At 39.7% G+C, this 15184-nt stretch overlaps 3 protein-coding genes across 7 annotated transcripts; 1 reads left to right on the top strand and 2 right to left on the bottom strand.

Moving 5' to 3' along the window:
- The first annotated feature begins 3016 nt into the window (after positions 1 to 3016).
- On the top strand, positions 3017 to 8009 carry slc25a15b (solute carrier family 25 member 15b). 4 transcript variants are annotated; one of them, XM_034607558.1, is made up of 7 exons: positions 3017 to 3100; positions 4769 to 4869; positions 5183 to 5441; positions 5538 to 5675; positions 6198 to 6373; positions 6766 to 6924; positions 7032 to 8009. In XM_034607558.1, the coding sequence occupies exons 2-7, from the start codon at positions 4815 to 4817 to the stop codon at positions 7151 to 7153; spliced, it is 909 nt and encodes a 302-aa protein (XP_034463449.1). In that variant the 5' UTR covers positions 3017 to 3100; positions 4769 to 4814; the 3' UTR covers positions 7154 to 8009. The 4 variants fall into 4 exon arrangements, with proteins under 4 accessions (XP_034463449.1, XP_034463448.1, XP_034463450.1 ...); XM_034607557.1 differs by having other exon boundaries at positions 3057 to 3283; XM_034607559.1 differs by having other exon boundaries at positions 3066 to 3117.
- A 557-nt stretch (positions 8010 to 8566) lies between these two features.
- Positions 8567 to 11037, bottom strand: si:ch211-137i24.10 (uncharacterized protein LOC565274 homolog). 2 transcript variants are annotated; one of them, XM_034607563.1, is made up of 6 exons: positions 10692 to 11037; positions 10521 to 10622; positions 9781 to 9873; positions 9237 to 9370; positions 8969 to 9155; positions 8567 to 8831 (listed from the first exon to the last, which is right to left on the bottom strand). In XM_034607563.1, the coding sequence occupies exons 1-6, from the start codon at positions 10899 to 10901 to the stop codon at positions 8823 to 8825; spliced, it is 735 nt and encodes a 244-aa protein (XP_034463454.1). In that variant the 5' UTR covers positions 10902 to 11037; the 3' UTR covers positions 8567 to 8822. The 2 variants fall into 2 exon arrangements, with proteins under 2 accessions (XP_034463454.1, XP_034463455.1); XM_034607564.1 differs by lacking the exon at positions 10521 to 10622 and having other exon boundaries at positions 9781 to 9846; positions 10725 to 11037.
- Positions 11038 to 12513: 1476 nt separating this feature from the next.
- LOC117774884 (transmembrane 4 L6 family member 5-like) lies at positions 12514 to 14872 on the bottom strand. The gene is made up of 4 exons (XM_034607570.1): positions 14652 to 14872; positions 14172 to 14237; positions 12877 to 13271; positions 12514 to 12723 (listed from the first exon to the last, which is right to left on the bottom strand). The coding sequence occupies exons 1-3, from the start codon at positions 14835 to 14837 to the stop codon at positions 13134 to 13136; spliced, it is 390 nt and encodes a 129-aa protein (XP_034463461.1). The 5' UTR covers positions 14838 to 14872; the 3' UTR covers positions 12514 to 12723; positions 12877 to 13133.
- Positions 14873 to 15184: the final 312 nt, after the last annotated feature.

Genomic DNA, 15184 nt, shown 5'->3' with positions numbered 1-15184 from the left:
CACAGAGAGAGACTCGCGTCGTCTCCTCGGAACATTTTGTAAACGCATCGTTGAAAACGAGGCACGTAAATTTGCTCAACAGGCTCTAACTGTGGGAAATGATACTGTATGTACAATCAGGATAGCTATTATAACTACAATGGAAAGATGTATTTTAAAGCTATTGATACTTTGATAATGATGTAAAATGTAAAAAGACTGAACAGGAACTATCGGGATGTAAAGTATACTGTGTATAGAGGAGTTAGCTCCAGGGGAGGGACGGGCATGGGGTTCATTCTGTTCATGGCAAAAATGGTTTAACACAGAATATTGATGATTCTTGTCTGTGATGTAGACAACGTCAATGTTTTTGTTTGTTTTTTTGATAAAAGGAAAACTGATATGAAAAAGAGGAAAATCTGAGTCTTTCATTGACTGTGTGTCTGTTGAACTTATAAGTTTGAGGTGATGAGGTGTTAAAACGTGAAGTCAACTGAGTCTAGACCGCTGTAAGCCAGCGCTGGTCTGAGTTTGTAAGGATAAGCCTGTGGACAGAGGGTGCACGTGTTTAATCCCCAGCTACTCTGTTTAAACAGATGGTATTTTGGCAGCATTTCAGTTCACAGGTGAAAAACAGCAAAGGGGCTTTTTATTATTCTGTAGATTTAATCACAAACGTAAAGGTGAACACAGTAAAACACGAGGAACAAAGGGCTGGTCAACTTGCTATTGCTCAAGTATTTGCAGTTTATCAATTAGGGCTGGGTGATAAAACAATATTATTGATTATTGATTATTGCAATCTAATTCTAATCTAAACTACATAACAGTTTTATATATATATATATATAAATAAATATATATTGAGGAGATATAACACATAATTGAGATATAACGCATAATTGGTCTACCTCAAATTTGTAGAATGTTTTACTGTTTATGAAGTTTTTATCATTCTGTCCTTAAAGGTTCAGTGTGTAGAATTGAATGACATCTAGTGGTGAAGTTGCATGTTGCAGCTGAATACCCCTCACCTCACCCTCCCCTTCCAAACATGAAAGATAACCTGTAGCCTTCAATTGTCATAAAAACTCAAAAGGTGTTTAGTTTGTCCATTTTGGTTTACTGTAAAAGAAACATGGCGGCCTCCATAGAGAGGACCCGCTCCTGATGTAAATATAAAGCACCCATTCTAGGGTAAAGAAAAAACACAATTAATACAATTTAGATTATTACACACTAATGAAAACATCACAAGGATTATTTTATATTCAATTCCAGCCAATAGATCTCTTTCACCTAAATCGTACACACCAGACCTTTAAAGAAGAGTTTAAAACCACAACCTTCACTCAGGAGCAAAAATAGGTCTTTAAACTTTTACTGTGATAACTATCAACATCCACTGACACTAACATCTTTATATTGATAACATTTTTGCCCGCTCAGCCCTAATCAGTCAAACTAAAAGCTTTTTCATCTGTCTACATGTTATCGATTTCAAAGAGCACAAACACATTTTCATTATTGGTGCCTTTCTCTTTTCATGCAAACAGCATAGAAACAAAATAGAATTCATAAATATAATAATAAATATAAACTTTGTTCATATATGGAACCATTCAAAATACAGCTACAGGTGCTTTACGAGTTAGAATTAAAAGTTATAGGCAAACAATAGTAAATATATGTGTATAATTATTTATTTGATCTTGTTTTACTCTATCTGTAACATTTTGTTTGTATTTGTGCTCAAATGCTGTGTCATAAAACTTTATGAAGCAAATCATAATCTCAAAAATAACAACAGTTTTGGACATTTTGTCTGTTGGATCGAAGAGAGCAAATAAAACAGAGTTTGAAAAGACTGTAAAAGAAAGATTTAACAACTTCATTTGGGAACAAAACAAATTTAGGTTGGTCCATTCAAACTTATATCAGAGCTCCATGGATTGTTAATAATGTGGTGGAGTTAAACAGCAGGAGAGGTGGTATTAAAAGAGTGAGAGGAAAAAGCTTTTCATTGATCAGCTGTTTTGACCTTTGTCAGCCTCATCGTTCACATTCTCTTCATAACACGAGTCGAGCCGCTTTCGACATTTTGGTAACTGACACACGGCAATACTGTGAAGGTCTTTACAAGCTGAGCAGTGCAGAGACAACAGACTTGCAAGAACCCCTGGAGCTGCAGGAGGACGTTCTACATCAGGAGGAAGTCTGGACAAACCTCTGCACCAGGGTAAAGATGGTATCTGCTCCAGCATGTCATACTCTCTCTCTCTCTCTCTCTCTCTCTCTCTCTCTCTCTCTCTCTCTCTCTCTCTCTCTCTCTCTCTCTCTCTCTCTCTCAGCAATAATAGATTCTGCCAATCCACTTCACAATTTAGTCCAGTAGGTGGCGGTGATTTACCAACCACCACTGAAAGAAGAGGAGGAGGAGGAGGAAGAGGAACATTCCAGATGTTGCTGGTTACCATGTTGTTTCGAATACCGTTCAAGATGTTTACACTATCTTTATTTTTTTACCCATATGATTTATGTAGTTTTCTAAACGTGATTTTGATACGGAGATATTACATTAACTCGTGATGGGTTTTTGTTTGATGTTTATTTCAACGACACCTTCAGTGTATCACCGTAATGTGCCTCGTTGTCTGGATTTATTTGTCAGGATTTCAATGCCTTGATATTTGTACGTTTCAAGTTTTCAAATAAACAAAACAACCTCTCAAACCGGAAGCTTCAACATAGATCCTAAATTGAAAAGATGACTCAGTTGCAATATCGATTATATATATTTTTGCCTTTGAACATTTACATTACTTTTTCCAAGAGTAAATAAAACCCAAAGAAGAAATAACGGTATCTTACATGTTTTACAACTACTACATGTACTTCAACAAAAACACAATCGAGGGAAAATGTATCAGAAATACTCATAACGCGAAGGTGGGTTTGGTACCTGGAGTTTCACGCAGAGTGACACCTCTCGCTTCTCCTCTTCTCTCCTCTCCTTTCACGCAACAGCACGCGGCAACCTCCTCTTCTCGCCCCGTCTCGTCCAATCACAGGCGGCCGAGCCCTTCATCGAGTGAGAGGAGCCGGGGCTGCTGATGCTGTATGTGAAAAAACCCGGTCAGGTCAACCGTGTGTGTCTGTTCTGCAGCCGCGTCAGTGACTTATATTCAGTTAGTGGTCGGTGAGCATGCGGCCAGCCGTGGTTAGCATCGCCCTGCAGCAGCAGCAACTCCCTAGGTTCACGTTTCAGTGTGTGACGTGTCTCTGATGCTCCGGACAAAAGGTCTGTTAGCTAACTTTAACACCACCTGTGTAGCTGTTATACTTCCATCAGCTAACGTTGTTTTTCTAAAGAAACCAGCAACTTTCCAGAAGCTTCCCACCTTCACTTATGGGTGCTGTTAGCATGCTACATGTCTTAGCCTCTTCAAGGGAAACGCTGCTTGACCTTGTCCCCTCATTTGCCCGATAACAGTGGAGGCTCACACGTGTCACGTGCCGGTTTGATAGTAAACAAGTTGATAGTGTGTGTAGATAAGTGGGGAAGTGATCGTAACCCTCTGGTGGTAAAGAAGCGTTAGATGGAGGATCGTGTGTCCAGGCAGTCACAGAGCACCTGTGTTACATCAGCAGGGACAGGAGCTCTGCACGGTCCTGTTCACCAGAAACACCGAGGTTTACGTTTGGTGGAGGAGAAAGCTCTAAGATTTATACAATCGTATGTGTGTAAAGAGTGTTTTTAGATTGGGTGACATTGGGATTCGTCATTTTGACCTCTTCAAAAGGCTGAGAGGACACAGTGAACCCCATGTTGCTTCATCTAATATAGGAAATGTCAAAATGAAATACTATAGAAGATCTTATCTAAGTGGTTGCTAGTTGCCTGTGCCCTCACATATCAATAAACTCGTTCTGTTTCCCTCACTGTTGCCACTATATGGAAACAGTATCTTGTTTAAAGCTCTGATGCCAAATTTAGACATATTTCCGAAGATGTCATTACCCGACCCAGTACATTTATGACAAAGAAATGTGATTGAGGCTCGATATTTTACAGTTTAACCGTAAACATTAATGTAAATAATTATAGATAAACACAATAACTTTATTTGAATAGCTTCTTTCCAAACAACCTTCACAAAGAGGACAAATGAAAACAAGAACACGCAACACCCAAGACAAACTACAAATAAAATACTGCCACATCATTTAGAATTAATGGCAAAAGAAAGGATAAAATAAACATAAGTTAAAGCTGCGAACAATCAAGTAAAAGCTATTTGGCCAAAATAAGTTGACAGATGATTAGTATCAAGTTTTTCAAGTTTCGAGTTCCAAAACCTTCCAGAAGAAAACACAAATACAACCATATACATAGAACTAGAATTAAGAACATAAACACATTTTTTTCTTACAATATATCCCAAAAGCACATCTTTTCTGCTTTGTTTATTTTGTAAAATATAGGTTTTCATATCCTCGCATATCGTCAAACAAATGCTGATTTGTCTGTGAAAGGCTCATATCAGCTGATACGCCGGCTCACCAATATATAGGTCAGGCTCTCATTGTTTCTTTATTGCAGTTAACTTTATAATCCTTAATAACTTTGTGTCTCGGGAGTATTTGAAGAAACAAATGACTGCTTTTTTTCCCCTGTATGTTTATTATAATGAAAGTGCTCTGATAAGATGCAGCGGTGTTATAATGTGAGTGGAGTGATGAGGTGAACTGTGTGTGTAATGTGTGTGTGTATTATCTTTACTAGGTAGTTGATTGAAAGAGAAACCTCTTCTGACAACCTTTCTGACACCATGGCCCCCCACCCGGCGGTCCAGGCCATCATTGATCTCTCTGCAGGAGCCGTAGGTAACTACAGGACTTTGTCTCAAACACGATCACAGTGTTATAACAGTATTCAATCTCTAGGAAGTAATCACACTGCTTTTCTGCAGCTTGACTGATCCACTCAGTGGCTTTGTCTGATACGTTTTGATGACTCCTGTCTTTTTCCGGCTTGTTTCTCTCCCGATTTCTATTGAGTGTTTATACTGCTCATTGAAACACAACCCTGTGTAAAGCCCTCCATGATTCTTATCTCGCTCCACAGCACACACATTGATTCCTGCAGTTTGTGTAACAGCTGTTCTATTGTTTAAGGATCGCCTGTTTTCTCTCTAAGGGGGAGCTGCGTGTGTCTTCAGTGGGCAGCCCCTGGACACAGCAAAGGTCAAGATGCAGACCTTCCCTACGCTGTATCGGGGATTCGTCCACTGCATCATGTCCACCTACAAACAAGTGGGTCTTCGTGGTTTCTACCAGGGCACCACGCCGGCACTGATGGCCAACATCGCAGAGAACTCCGTGCTCTTCATGAGCTACGGCTTCTGCCAGCAGGTCATCCGCTTCACGGCTGGACTGAACAGTGAAGCTGTGCTGAGGTAGAGCGACAGCAACCAGGCCGTCACTCTTGTTTGCACTTGTTGTTAAATATCACTGAATAAACGTCTTTCTCTTTAACTTTCCCTCTCGGTTAGTGATGTGCAGAAAGCCTGTGCTGGCTCAATAGCATCCATCTTCTCCTCGCTAGTACTCTGCCCCACCGAGCTGGTCAAGTGTCGGCTGCAAGCCATGTATGAAATGGAGGCGTCAGGAAAGATAGCTAAAAGCCAGAAGTAAGTGGTTTTTAAATAGTCATATATTTTGTAGGTTATTAAGTCTTACATGATTTGTTTTGGTTGCATATTGTCTTATTTAGTATCTGAAATTATGCTAAAAAAATAATACAGCTAATATGATATTATACCAATTTAAATTGAATGTAGTTCTGAGATTAAATGAAAGATATATATATATATATACTGTAATTTAATATTTAAGAGCTCAAATAAAAAAAATACTGACATTTAAAAAGTCATTCTAAAAGTAATATTTTGGACACGTACAGATTCAAAGATGTGAAATAAAAAATCTGTTTCACATTCACTGTTCATCTCACAACTTTGACCATGGTTGTTTGGTACATTTCTTATCGTATATAAAATGTATAAGAGCTTATGTATATAAAGTATATATTATATAGTGTGTTATTAATGTAATACTGTGTGTGATATTTTTCGGGAAAACATATTAATCTCCAAATAACTATATGTTGTTTGTGCATTGACCGGTCCCTACTTTCCTCTCCTCTGTTAAAGCTCAGTCTGGTCTGTGGTGAAATCCATCATAAGGAACGAGGGACCGCTCGGCTTCTTCCAGGGCCTGACCACCACCATAGCCAGAGAGATCCCTGGTTACTTCTGCTTCTTCGGCGCCTACGAGCTCAGCCGCACCACCTTCGCAGACTACATGAAATGTGACAAGGACGACATAGGTACGGAAAAAATATTCTGCATGCTCTGCAACGGGGCAGAAATCATCAACGTCAAACGTCAACTCAGAATCAAAGAGCAAGATATTTTGATGGCATGCTGATGATTGTTGGAAGATTTAGAAGACAGTCACCAGTGGAGTTAGAAGATGTAGTTTCAAGGAAAGTGGAGACATTAGATAAGTAATTAAAAAGCGTATAAAACAAATGTTTTCACAGATAAATGATTCAATGAGTATGTAGAATTCTTCTTTTTGAAATGGTTACTAATGCTACAGTTGAAACAGGGCTGAGTATTTATTACCCATCCAAAACCTGTTTTTTCCATTATATCTAATATTTGCTTTCCACCCTCCCACACATTCAACGTACTGTTGTCTCCTTGTTTGTTGAAGGTGTGGCTCCAATCATGTTCAGCGGTGGTTTCGGGGGGGCATGTCTGTGGCTGGTGGTCTATCCTATGGACTGTGTCAAATCTCGGATCCAGGTCATGTCCATGACGGGCAAACAGGCCGGGTTCTTCAAAACCTTCATGACCATCGCTCGTGGTGAAGGTAGGGGGGGTTTTGCTTTGTTCCTCTCATCTCAGTGAGATCTGGTGAAAGCATTCTTCAATGGAAAAGCTGCTGTTTCTGTAACATCTGCTGTTTCTCATGTTTAGGTGTGAGGGCGCTCTACTCTGGTCTCACCCCCACCATGGTCCGCACCTTCCCTGCCAACGGTGCACTTTTCCTGGGTTACGAGGTCAGCCGGAAGCTCATGATGAAGCAGTTTGACAGCTAAAAATACGAACTGGTATCAGAGCCAAAAACCCTCAACACAACTCCAGTTGAAGCTTGTAATGTGTAGGATGTGGTTTTTGCCGGTTCCTACTTTTTTTAAATGTACCTAAAAAAACTGACCCACTCCATCTCTTTCTAACTGAAAAAAATATCTTTGACATAGTGTTTACATCTTTTAAAACCTAATATATTTTTAGATCTAAATATTCTTTTTAACACTCCTAAAATTCTACAGTGTAATGAGAAAAACATGTTCAATGTACTGAAAAACATCAACCAGCCTCTTTACGAGGGAATGGCGACACTCCGGTTAATTGTTTTATGTCTACCTCAACAAAGTCGGATTCGCACAGAAGTATTTATCTTCCAGTCATTCAAAATCACTCTTTACTCGCTGAGTAAGAGAAGTACTACCATAGGTTTAAAGATATTCTTTAAAGGTCCAGTGTGCAGGACTAAGGATCTACTTGCAGAAATGGAATTATGAATTATGTGTTTATCAGTGTATAATCACCTGAAAACTAAGAATGGTTGTGCTTTCTTTACCTTTTGTTAATCCTAAAACCCTGTTTGAGCTCATTTACATCAAGATTTTATTTAAAAAGAAACTAGTGAAGTGTCATATACTAATACATTTAAGTTGCCAAAACTATGTTGTCATGACATGTTTGCAATCATGCAATTATTTACTGCTTCAGAGGCTCAGGTTCAAAGTTTTGTTTTCGTTGTGGTCACAAATATAAAAAATCTGCTGACATTTGCTTACTTTTCACACTTGGTAGCTTTGGCTTTTCAAATAGTGTTGACTGAAAATGTATCAGTTTCTTCTGCCTTGAAATAAACCACAATGACAGCCAGCAAGTGTTAATAGTTGAGCCTAACCATGTTCATGTCACTGGTCAAATGATTCGAAATCTTGTTGTTGTGTGACTGTTTTTATTTCACCATGTTATTATTCCACTCCTGTTGTCTCCACTCATCAGGAGACTCAGTGTTTTGCCTTTTAAATCACTAGATTTTGCCTTTCTTGTTGTATAACCTTTATTGTTGTGTACAGGTCAATGAGAGAGTCTCAGCTGCCTCGTGTAATGTGTCATTTGCACACTGCATTCAAAGTGCAGGATGATTTTATTTGTTTTTTCCTCCCGTGCTTTTAGTAGTTGCCAATTCAGAACTCTCATCCATATTCCTGCAATTTTAAATGAGAAATTTGGGTACTTTATGTAGAAAACGTAAACAATTTGAGATGAAATTTAGAGATTTGTATAGAGATCAATCCAACTGCTGTAATGTAACCGACATTAAATGCATTGCTAGAGATGAACTTTGTCCTGTATTTTATTTTTCTAGCATTTCTATCTCTTTAAAGCATTTTTTTGTGAAACAACACAAAACTTCAGAGATTGTTTTTTTTAACCAATTTATTAAAAATTGTCCATATAATCAGAATGGATTAGAAAATTTTAATTTTCACAAAATACCATAATACATTGATGTACATTTCGGATTTCTATATTGGTTAAATTAACAGTGGATGCACAAAATACACAAAAATATAAAAAGGTGTCATATAGAAATAACTACAATTTCTACGAGTATTTTAAGCAGATGCAGCCAGGGAGGACTATCCTCAGCCCTCCAGCAGGTGGCGCCACTTGACTGTCAGGAACTCACAGTGGCTGTAAGTATTGAAAACAACAGAAAAGCCAGAGTTAGAATTAAAATAACCTGATTAATAGAGAAATCTCTGAACTTGGATACGTTGACAGAGTTCTTGATTCTTCCTGTTCCTCATGAGACACCAGCTTCATCTTACCCCTTTGTCGATGCAGGTTCCACACAGGCAGCCTAAGAGCCCATTGATCATCTGGGCGGCACAGAGAATGAGCTGCAGAGCGCTGGTGGCCAGCAGAGTGGCGAACAATCCAATGTTGAACTCCACAATGTTGTTGGGCGCTGTGCATGTACCCCACCACGTGTGATCAGTCAGGTAACTCGGGTCACTATGACAAAAACAAATCCAACGTTTATGAAGGTTCACATCTATGTCACATTGTCAGCAGAACCTTACTCTGGTGGGTCACCTGTTTTTAAACGGTGTCGCCCAAACCAGCAGGACTTTGCAGAGGGGCCCGTTCTGCAGGCCGAGCACGGCCACAATGAAGCTGTACAGGGCACCGGCCACACCAACTGCAGCGAACGCGATAGATAAGAACATCTGTGGAGGTGAAATGATAAACAAAGGTCAGAAATATTTCTGTTGGAATTTAAAACATTCCCACCCTCCTCCTCTCCCTCCCAAGAGATTTGTGGGAGATTTGTGCTCCGAGGGAGGAATCTGCTTAGTCCTCTCCTCACTAAATGCTTTACAATCTTGTGTGTGTGTGCGTGTGTAGATGTAAATGTTCTGCAATGGTTTATTGATGCAACACCATGCAGTCATAAACTTAGTGTGACTGGCCTGAATTATACACTTAAATGTTGTTTCAATATATATTTAGAATGTGCATATTTGTGTGTGTATTATATCAGATTCATTCAGCAGTAGGAGTGTATGTTTTCTTACAATAAGGTGATACGTTCATATTGCTAATTCAAGCAACTCATTTTCACTCCTGACTGACTCACCCCACAGCGATTCGCACAGCAGCCCTGTGACCCCGTCAGGTGGATGTAAAGAGCTGGCAGCAGCACCTGTAACAGAACATAGGAGTTGACATGTTCAGTTCACTTTACTCTAAACCAGGGGTCTTCAACGTTTTTCAGGCCAAGGACCCCCAAACTGATGGAGAGATGGAGCAGGGACCCCCTACTATATATATTGTATAAAATAGTGTTTTATATTAAACTGGGCCTAGTGCTATGTATAAACATAGCTACCCTGTTATTGTGCAGTCAATACTAAGCTATTCAAATAATACACAGGTTCATATATTCATGTTTTTATTATTGTGTGTCGCTGAATGTGTGCATTGCTGACAGAAAGATAACGTCTTCTGCCTCCATTTATCCGTTCGCTACAATATGTTGGATTCATGTCAATGTGTATTTAAAGAAATTTAAATTTGTGGGGAAAAAATTGGTTGGAATTTTTTTTTTAATGACAAAAATATAAAAAATTGTCTAATCAACCAAAAATGTCACGACCCCCTGCAGTACCTCCGCGGACCCCCTAGGGGTCCCGGACCCCCTATTGAAGACCTCTGCTCTAAACAATTGAGCTTTCTCACTTACTCGTAAAGTCAAAATCTTATAGAATATGTGAATAAAATATGAATAAGAGGTGTTTAGAATGCTGCTAAATTCATTCGATCTGTCACACTTTGCTTCAGTCAGATTTAGATGCGTCCCATGTGAGTATAATGCAGCACAAAATAGATCTTGAAGGAGAAAACTCTGACTCTGAATTCCAGATGAAGCCAGCATGTATCGGTTTTGGGTTTGCATATGAGAATAACATTTCTCCGAGGCTGCACTGAACACTTCACAGAGGAATTCACAGCTGTTCAAATAACCCCAGGGTCAAACCCATCCGTAACAGACAGGAGAGAAGAAGAAGAAGAAGAACTCACCATCAAACCCCCTCCAACGAGTCCCCCCATGTACTTCACCTCCTCGGTGATATGTCCATCTTGGGCGTACTTGACATCCCCATCAGGAAAGAACAACACAATGTTACAGATGATGGATATGAGCGCCAACGGGTACAGAGTAACCGCAACGCAACGGGAACATTTCCCAGTGCACATGTTGTCCGACAGAAAAGCTGGTGTAAGAAAATGTTAAAAAAAAACTGGCTCAGTAACTTTTATATCAAATCCTTCGTAGGAACTCCTGCTTTGAAAGTGACCGGAGGAGGGACATGTGTTTGGGAAGGCAGCAGAAGACTGAGGGATCCCAGTGAGGGATGTTAGGGTGTGGGAGGTATTAATGACGGAGCGATAACATGGGCAAACAGAGGCTGGGATTGGCTGCAGCAGTAAATGTGACTCATTCCATGGTATCTCCTAGAGACACTGCTTGTTTTGTTTCCGCTATTAGAGGTTAATGTGTAGATGCACTTCTGTTTTTTAACAAGGTTAAAGATGAGGAAGCGTTCAGATCATGTGAGTCGGGCTGGTGGTCACATCAATAGTTGGTTCAGTGATCAAGTCTCTGAAACGCTCACTACACTTGAGTATGTTCAATTTCCTTCATGTTCTGTAGTTCATTCATTCAACGTGCTAATGAATTGTGATCGATCGAAGATTTAGTGTGAGAGACATGTTTTTACTCCACCTTCTGCATTAGCTATTGACTTAGTGAATCCAGTATTACCGCACAGTTGGACTTTAGACCTGTGGCGGCTTGCTCAGCGGGGCGAGGACAATGTGTCATTGACATTGACACATTGTTCTTAGTTAAACACTGACCGGGCGGGCTGCATTTTTTCGTTTCTCCAGGAAGCACTTAACTCCTGTGTTGTATCAGAAAATCGAAGGCTGTTTGAAATTACATTTTTTTTTAAATGGGAAAGGAGAAGAAAAGGAAGAAGAAGAGGCCTTCCCTCCCAAAACATGTGATGTTTCCTAGCAACGCATGGGCGAGGCCGCGTCAACTCTTCAGTGATTGCCGCGGTAAATATGGAAAGCATGCCAGTGACTCTGAGTTTCCTGGCGGCCATGAGGGAAAGTATTGTATTAGTCTGTTATTCATTACAAGAGACAGCCACCAGAATAAAGCCACAGAGAATGAGCCTTTATGTGACTCAAGCTGTAGCTCATCTTCTCATTCACTTCAAAAATGCTCATAGAAGATATTTAGAAGTTAAATTATTCTTGAAGAGTTTATTGACTATTTCTTTTATTTGCCTCATTACCTGAATTACACCAATATACAGTATGAAGCCTTTTTGTCCTTCTTAAGCAGCCTGACATTTGCAATTATACTGTAAATTCAAACAAATACTTGTGTGGGGATGAACTAAAGATGTAAATGATAATCATAATATTTTGATTCTGATTTCCTTGGCAGTGTTTTCCTGTGCAGATCCTCAGGAGCTGGAAAAAACATCTGGTTTTATTCTCATACAACAGAAGCTACTTTTGATGGTTATGATATCGTATTCCAACCAGTAAGCCGGATATTCAACAGCAAGTTTATATGACCCTCAATCATCTCTATCATTATCAGTGTTGAAACAGTACTGAATGAGGTGTGTTGCGATAATATAATCTGGAAAATCATGCGTCACTAAAGAAGAAGAACTTTGTCCTTTATATTAGTTTAGCAGCAATCACTCAAGGGCACCCAGACATTTATTGCTTTGTCTACGAGCCAAATATTGATATCGGCCTAAATGATAAGTCACAGCCCCAGTAATGTAGCTCAGCAGCGTTTATTTGAAACCAATTTGATCATACAATCAGCATGAATTATTTTTGAATACTTCTCACAGGAATGTGAAATATGCCACGGTTGAAGGTACAATTTCAAAGCACTTCAGTATCTTGTTCTGCGGCCCAGAGCGTCAGTCGACTCCTCAGATCACTGCCAAGGATCAGAGCCCTCCTGACCAGGAAATTACACTGGCTGTAAGTGAAAAGGCAAACAAGCAGAAAAGAAATAACAACAAAATGGAATTCAAAGCAATAAAGAGTGGAGCTGAACTTGATCCTCTCAGAACACACAACCTCTGAATCCTGACAACATGGAGGAGTGACGTGTGTGTGTGTGTGTATTTACCTCTTTAATGTCGCTGGGTCCGCAGATGCAGCCAATCAGTCCGTTGATGATCTGAATGGCACAGAGCATCACCTGCAGGGAGCTGACGGCCATCAGAGTCAGGAACAGTCCGATGTTGAACCTCACCACGTGGGGCGGCTCAGTGCACTCGGCCCAGGAGCTGGAGTTGGTCAGGTAGCTCGAGGTACTGTGTGTGAAAGAAGAGGCTGTATAACTGATCAGGTCAATACATGTCACGTCTGAAATGGTTTCTGTTGTCACCTGGTTTTAAAAGGGATCGTCCAGTCGTCCCCGACTTTGCAGAAGGGCCCGTCTCTCAGACCAATTGCTGCCACACTGAAGCTGTAGAGGGCGCCAAACACACCCACTGCAGCGAAGAAAATCGAGAGCAACATCTGCAGAAGTTTTAACGAGGAGTGAAGGTCAGAAACATTTACTGTGTAGTTCACCTTTAGACACACGCTTAACATTTGGTCTCCAACGTATCAAGTCACTGATGTATTATGATTTATTTTATTTTCCCACCACCAAGACTAAAGTGAAGGGTCATCTCCATATATTTTATATAATTAAACTAGAATGGCACAACAGTCCCCTTAAAAGTATATTTTTTTTCTGCATGTATTTATTTATTTATTTATACATACTTTAGTCATTTTTTTTGTCCTTCCTATATTTAGTGTCCCATAATTACATGAAAACCTTGTTAAAATAATTACCCATTCAGTTCAATTGTGACACAGTTAGTGTACACATTGAAATTAAACTGTTGTATTTCACTCTCTGTATTTGATTTGTTTTTAATTAGGCCTTGAGAATCTTCCATGTTTACAGACTAAACTCTATGGGACAGCTTTGCTTCATGACTAAAAATCGGAAATACTTCTTTTAGATATTTGGTCATTAAAAATATTCATTAGAAATAATATTTATATTTATGAGTATGAGAGTTTGAAACCAGTGTCAGTAATGGGTTCTAATGCGTGGGTGTTGGCCTTATAAATAAATGTGCTTCTGTGGAAAAAGGAGAAATGCACTGTGTTGTGGTTCTGCATTATCTTATCGATATTGACATAAACGCTGTGCAGTGGTGACGCAGCACTACGCAGGAAGTTTACTTTTTTGTTTCTTCATTTTCATTATTCTGAGTTCTCCGCTTGACTGGTGTCCAATACATACGTGACAGTTCATTCTTTACCTTAGAAATAATAGTTTGGCCAAATAATGTTAACTCCAGTTACTTATATGCCCTTTTCACCTTTTACTTAATACCTGTCTCCCTCTGACTGACTCACCACACAGCGACCGGTGCAGCACCTTTGGTCTCCAGCCACCTGGGTGTACACAGCTGAGATCAACACCTGGAATGACAGGAAATTAGATGCAGTGACATAAAATATGTTCAACATACTTTAATAAGTTTGTTTGTGAAGTCAGTCCTCAGTCAGGTTTTATGGACTTCCTGTTCCGCGCATCAGATATGGTACTAAGAATTAGAAACTTCTGTTGGAATGAAATGTGCCTCATTAGATTATCATGTATTAAAATGTGTGGTATGTGATAACTCTGCTTAGCTAGAATGACACTCAGTAGAGCTCGTACCAAGGCCTAACATGAATTACTCTCTTGGAATCAATCAATTATCACTGAAGCACAACATTAGGACTGAGAAAAGGTGACCACGGCAAACCAATAAAAAAACAATACACTTTAACATGAGGCTGCACATGAAATTTCAGAATAAAGTTCTACAGACAGGAGAGAAGACAACTCACCATTAAACCCCCTCCGAGGAGTCCCCCCAGGTACTTCACCTCCGGGGTGAGGTGTCCATCTCTGGCGTACTTGACGTCCCAGCCGGGAAAGAACAGCACAATGTTACAGATGATGGATATGAGCACTAACGGGTACAGAGTACCAGCGATGCAACGGGCACATTTTGCTACACCCCCGCTACACATGTTGTCTGAGAGAAAACAAACTAACTACTGCAGGTTAAGATGGTTTTGCACTCACATCCTTCCTGTTTTCAGAGAAGAGAGCATGACCAAAAGACAAGTGCATTTGAATGATTGTGCAACTAGGTGATTGATAATGTATTTTATCACATAAAAGAGGTCTTCAGTCACATTGCACTTAACTAAGTTGTCTTCAAAAACTTGGCCTGCAAACTCAGTATTTATACCAGAAAATGAATTTTTGACTACAGTCGTGGTAAAGTGATGGTAGTTGTTGTAAAGTTTCAGAGTATTATAATTACCTCTGTCAAGGAGGTTCTGTTGTCACCTCTGTGTGTTTGTTAGCAGGA

This window comes from Hippoglossus hippoglossus, chromosome 14 (genome assembly GCF_009819705.1).
Source record: "Hippoglossus hippoglossus isolate fHipHip1 chromosome 14, fHipHip1.pri, whole genome shotgun sequence".
Taxonomy (NCBI): domain Eukaryota; kingdom Metazoa; phylum Chordata; class Actinopteri; order Pleuronectiformes; family Pleuronectidae; genus Hippoglossus; species Hippoglossus hippoglossus.
This window is presented reverse-complemented; position numbering and strand designations above follow the sequence as displayed.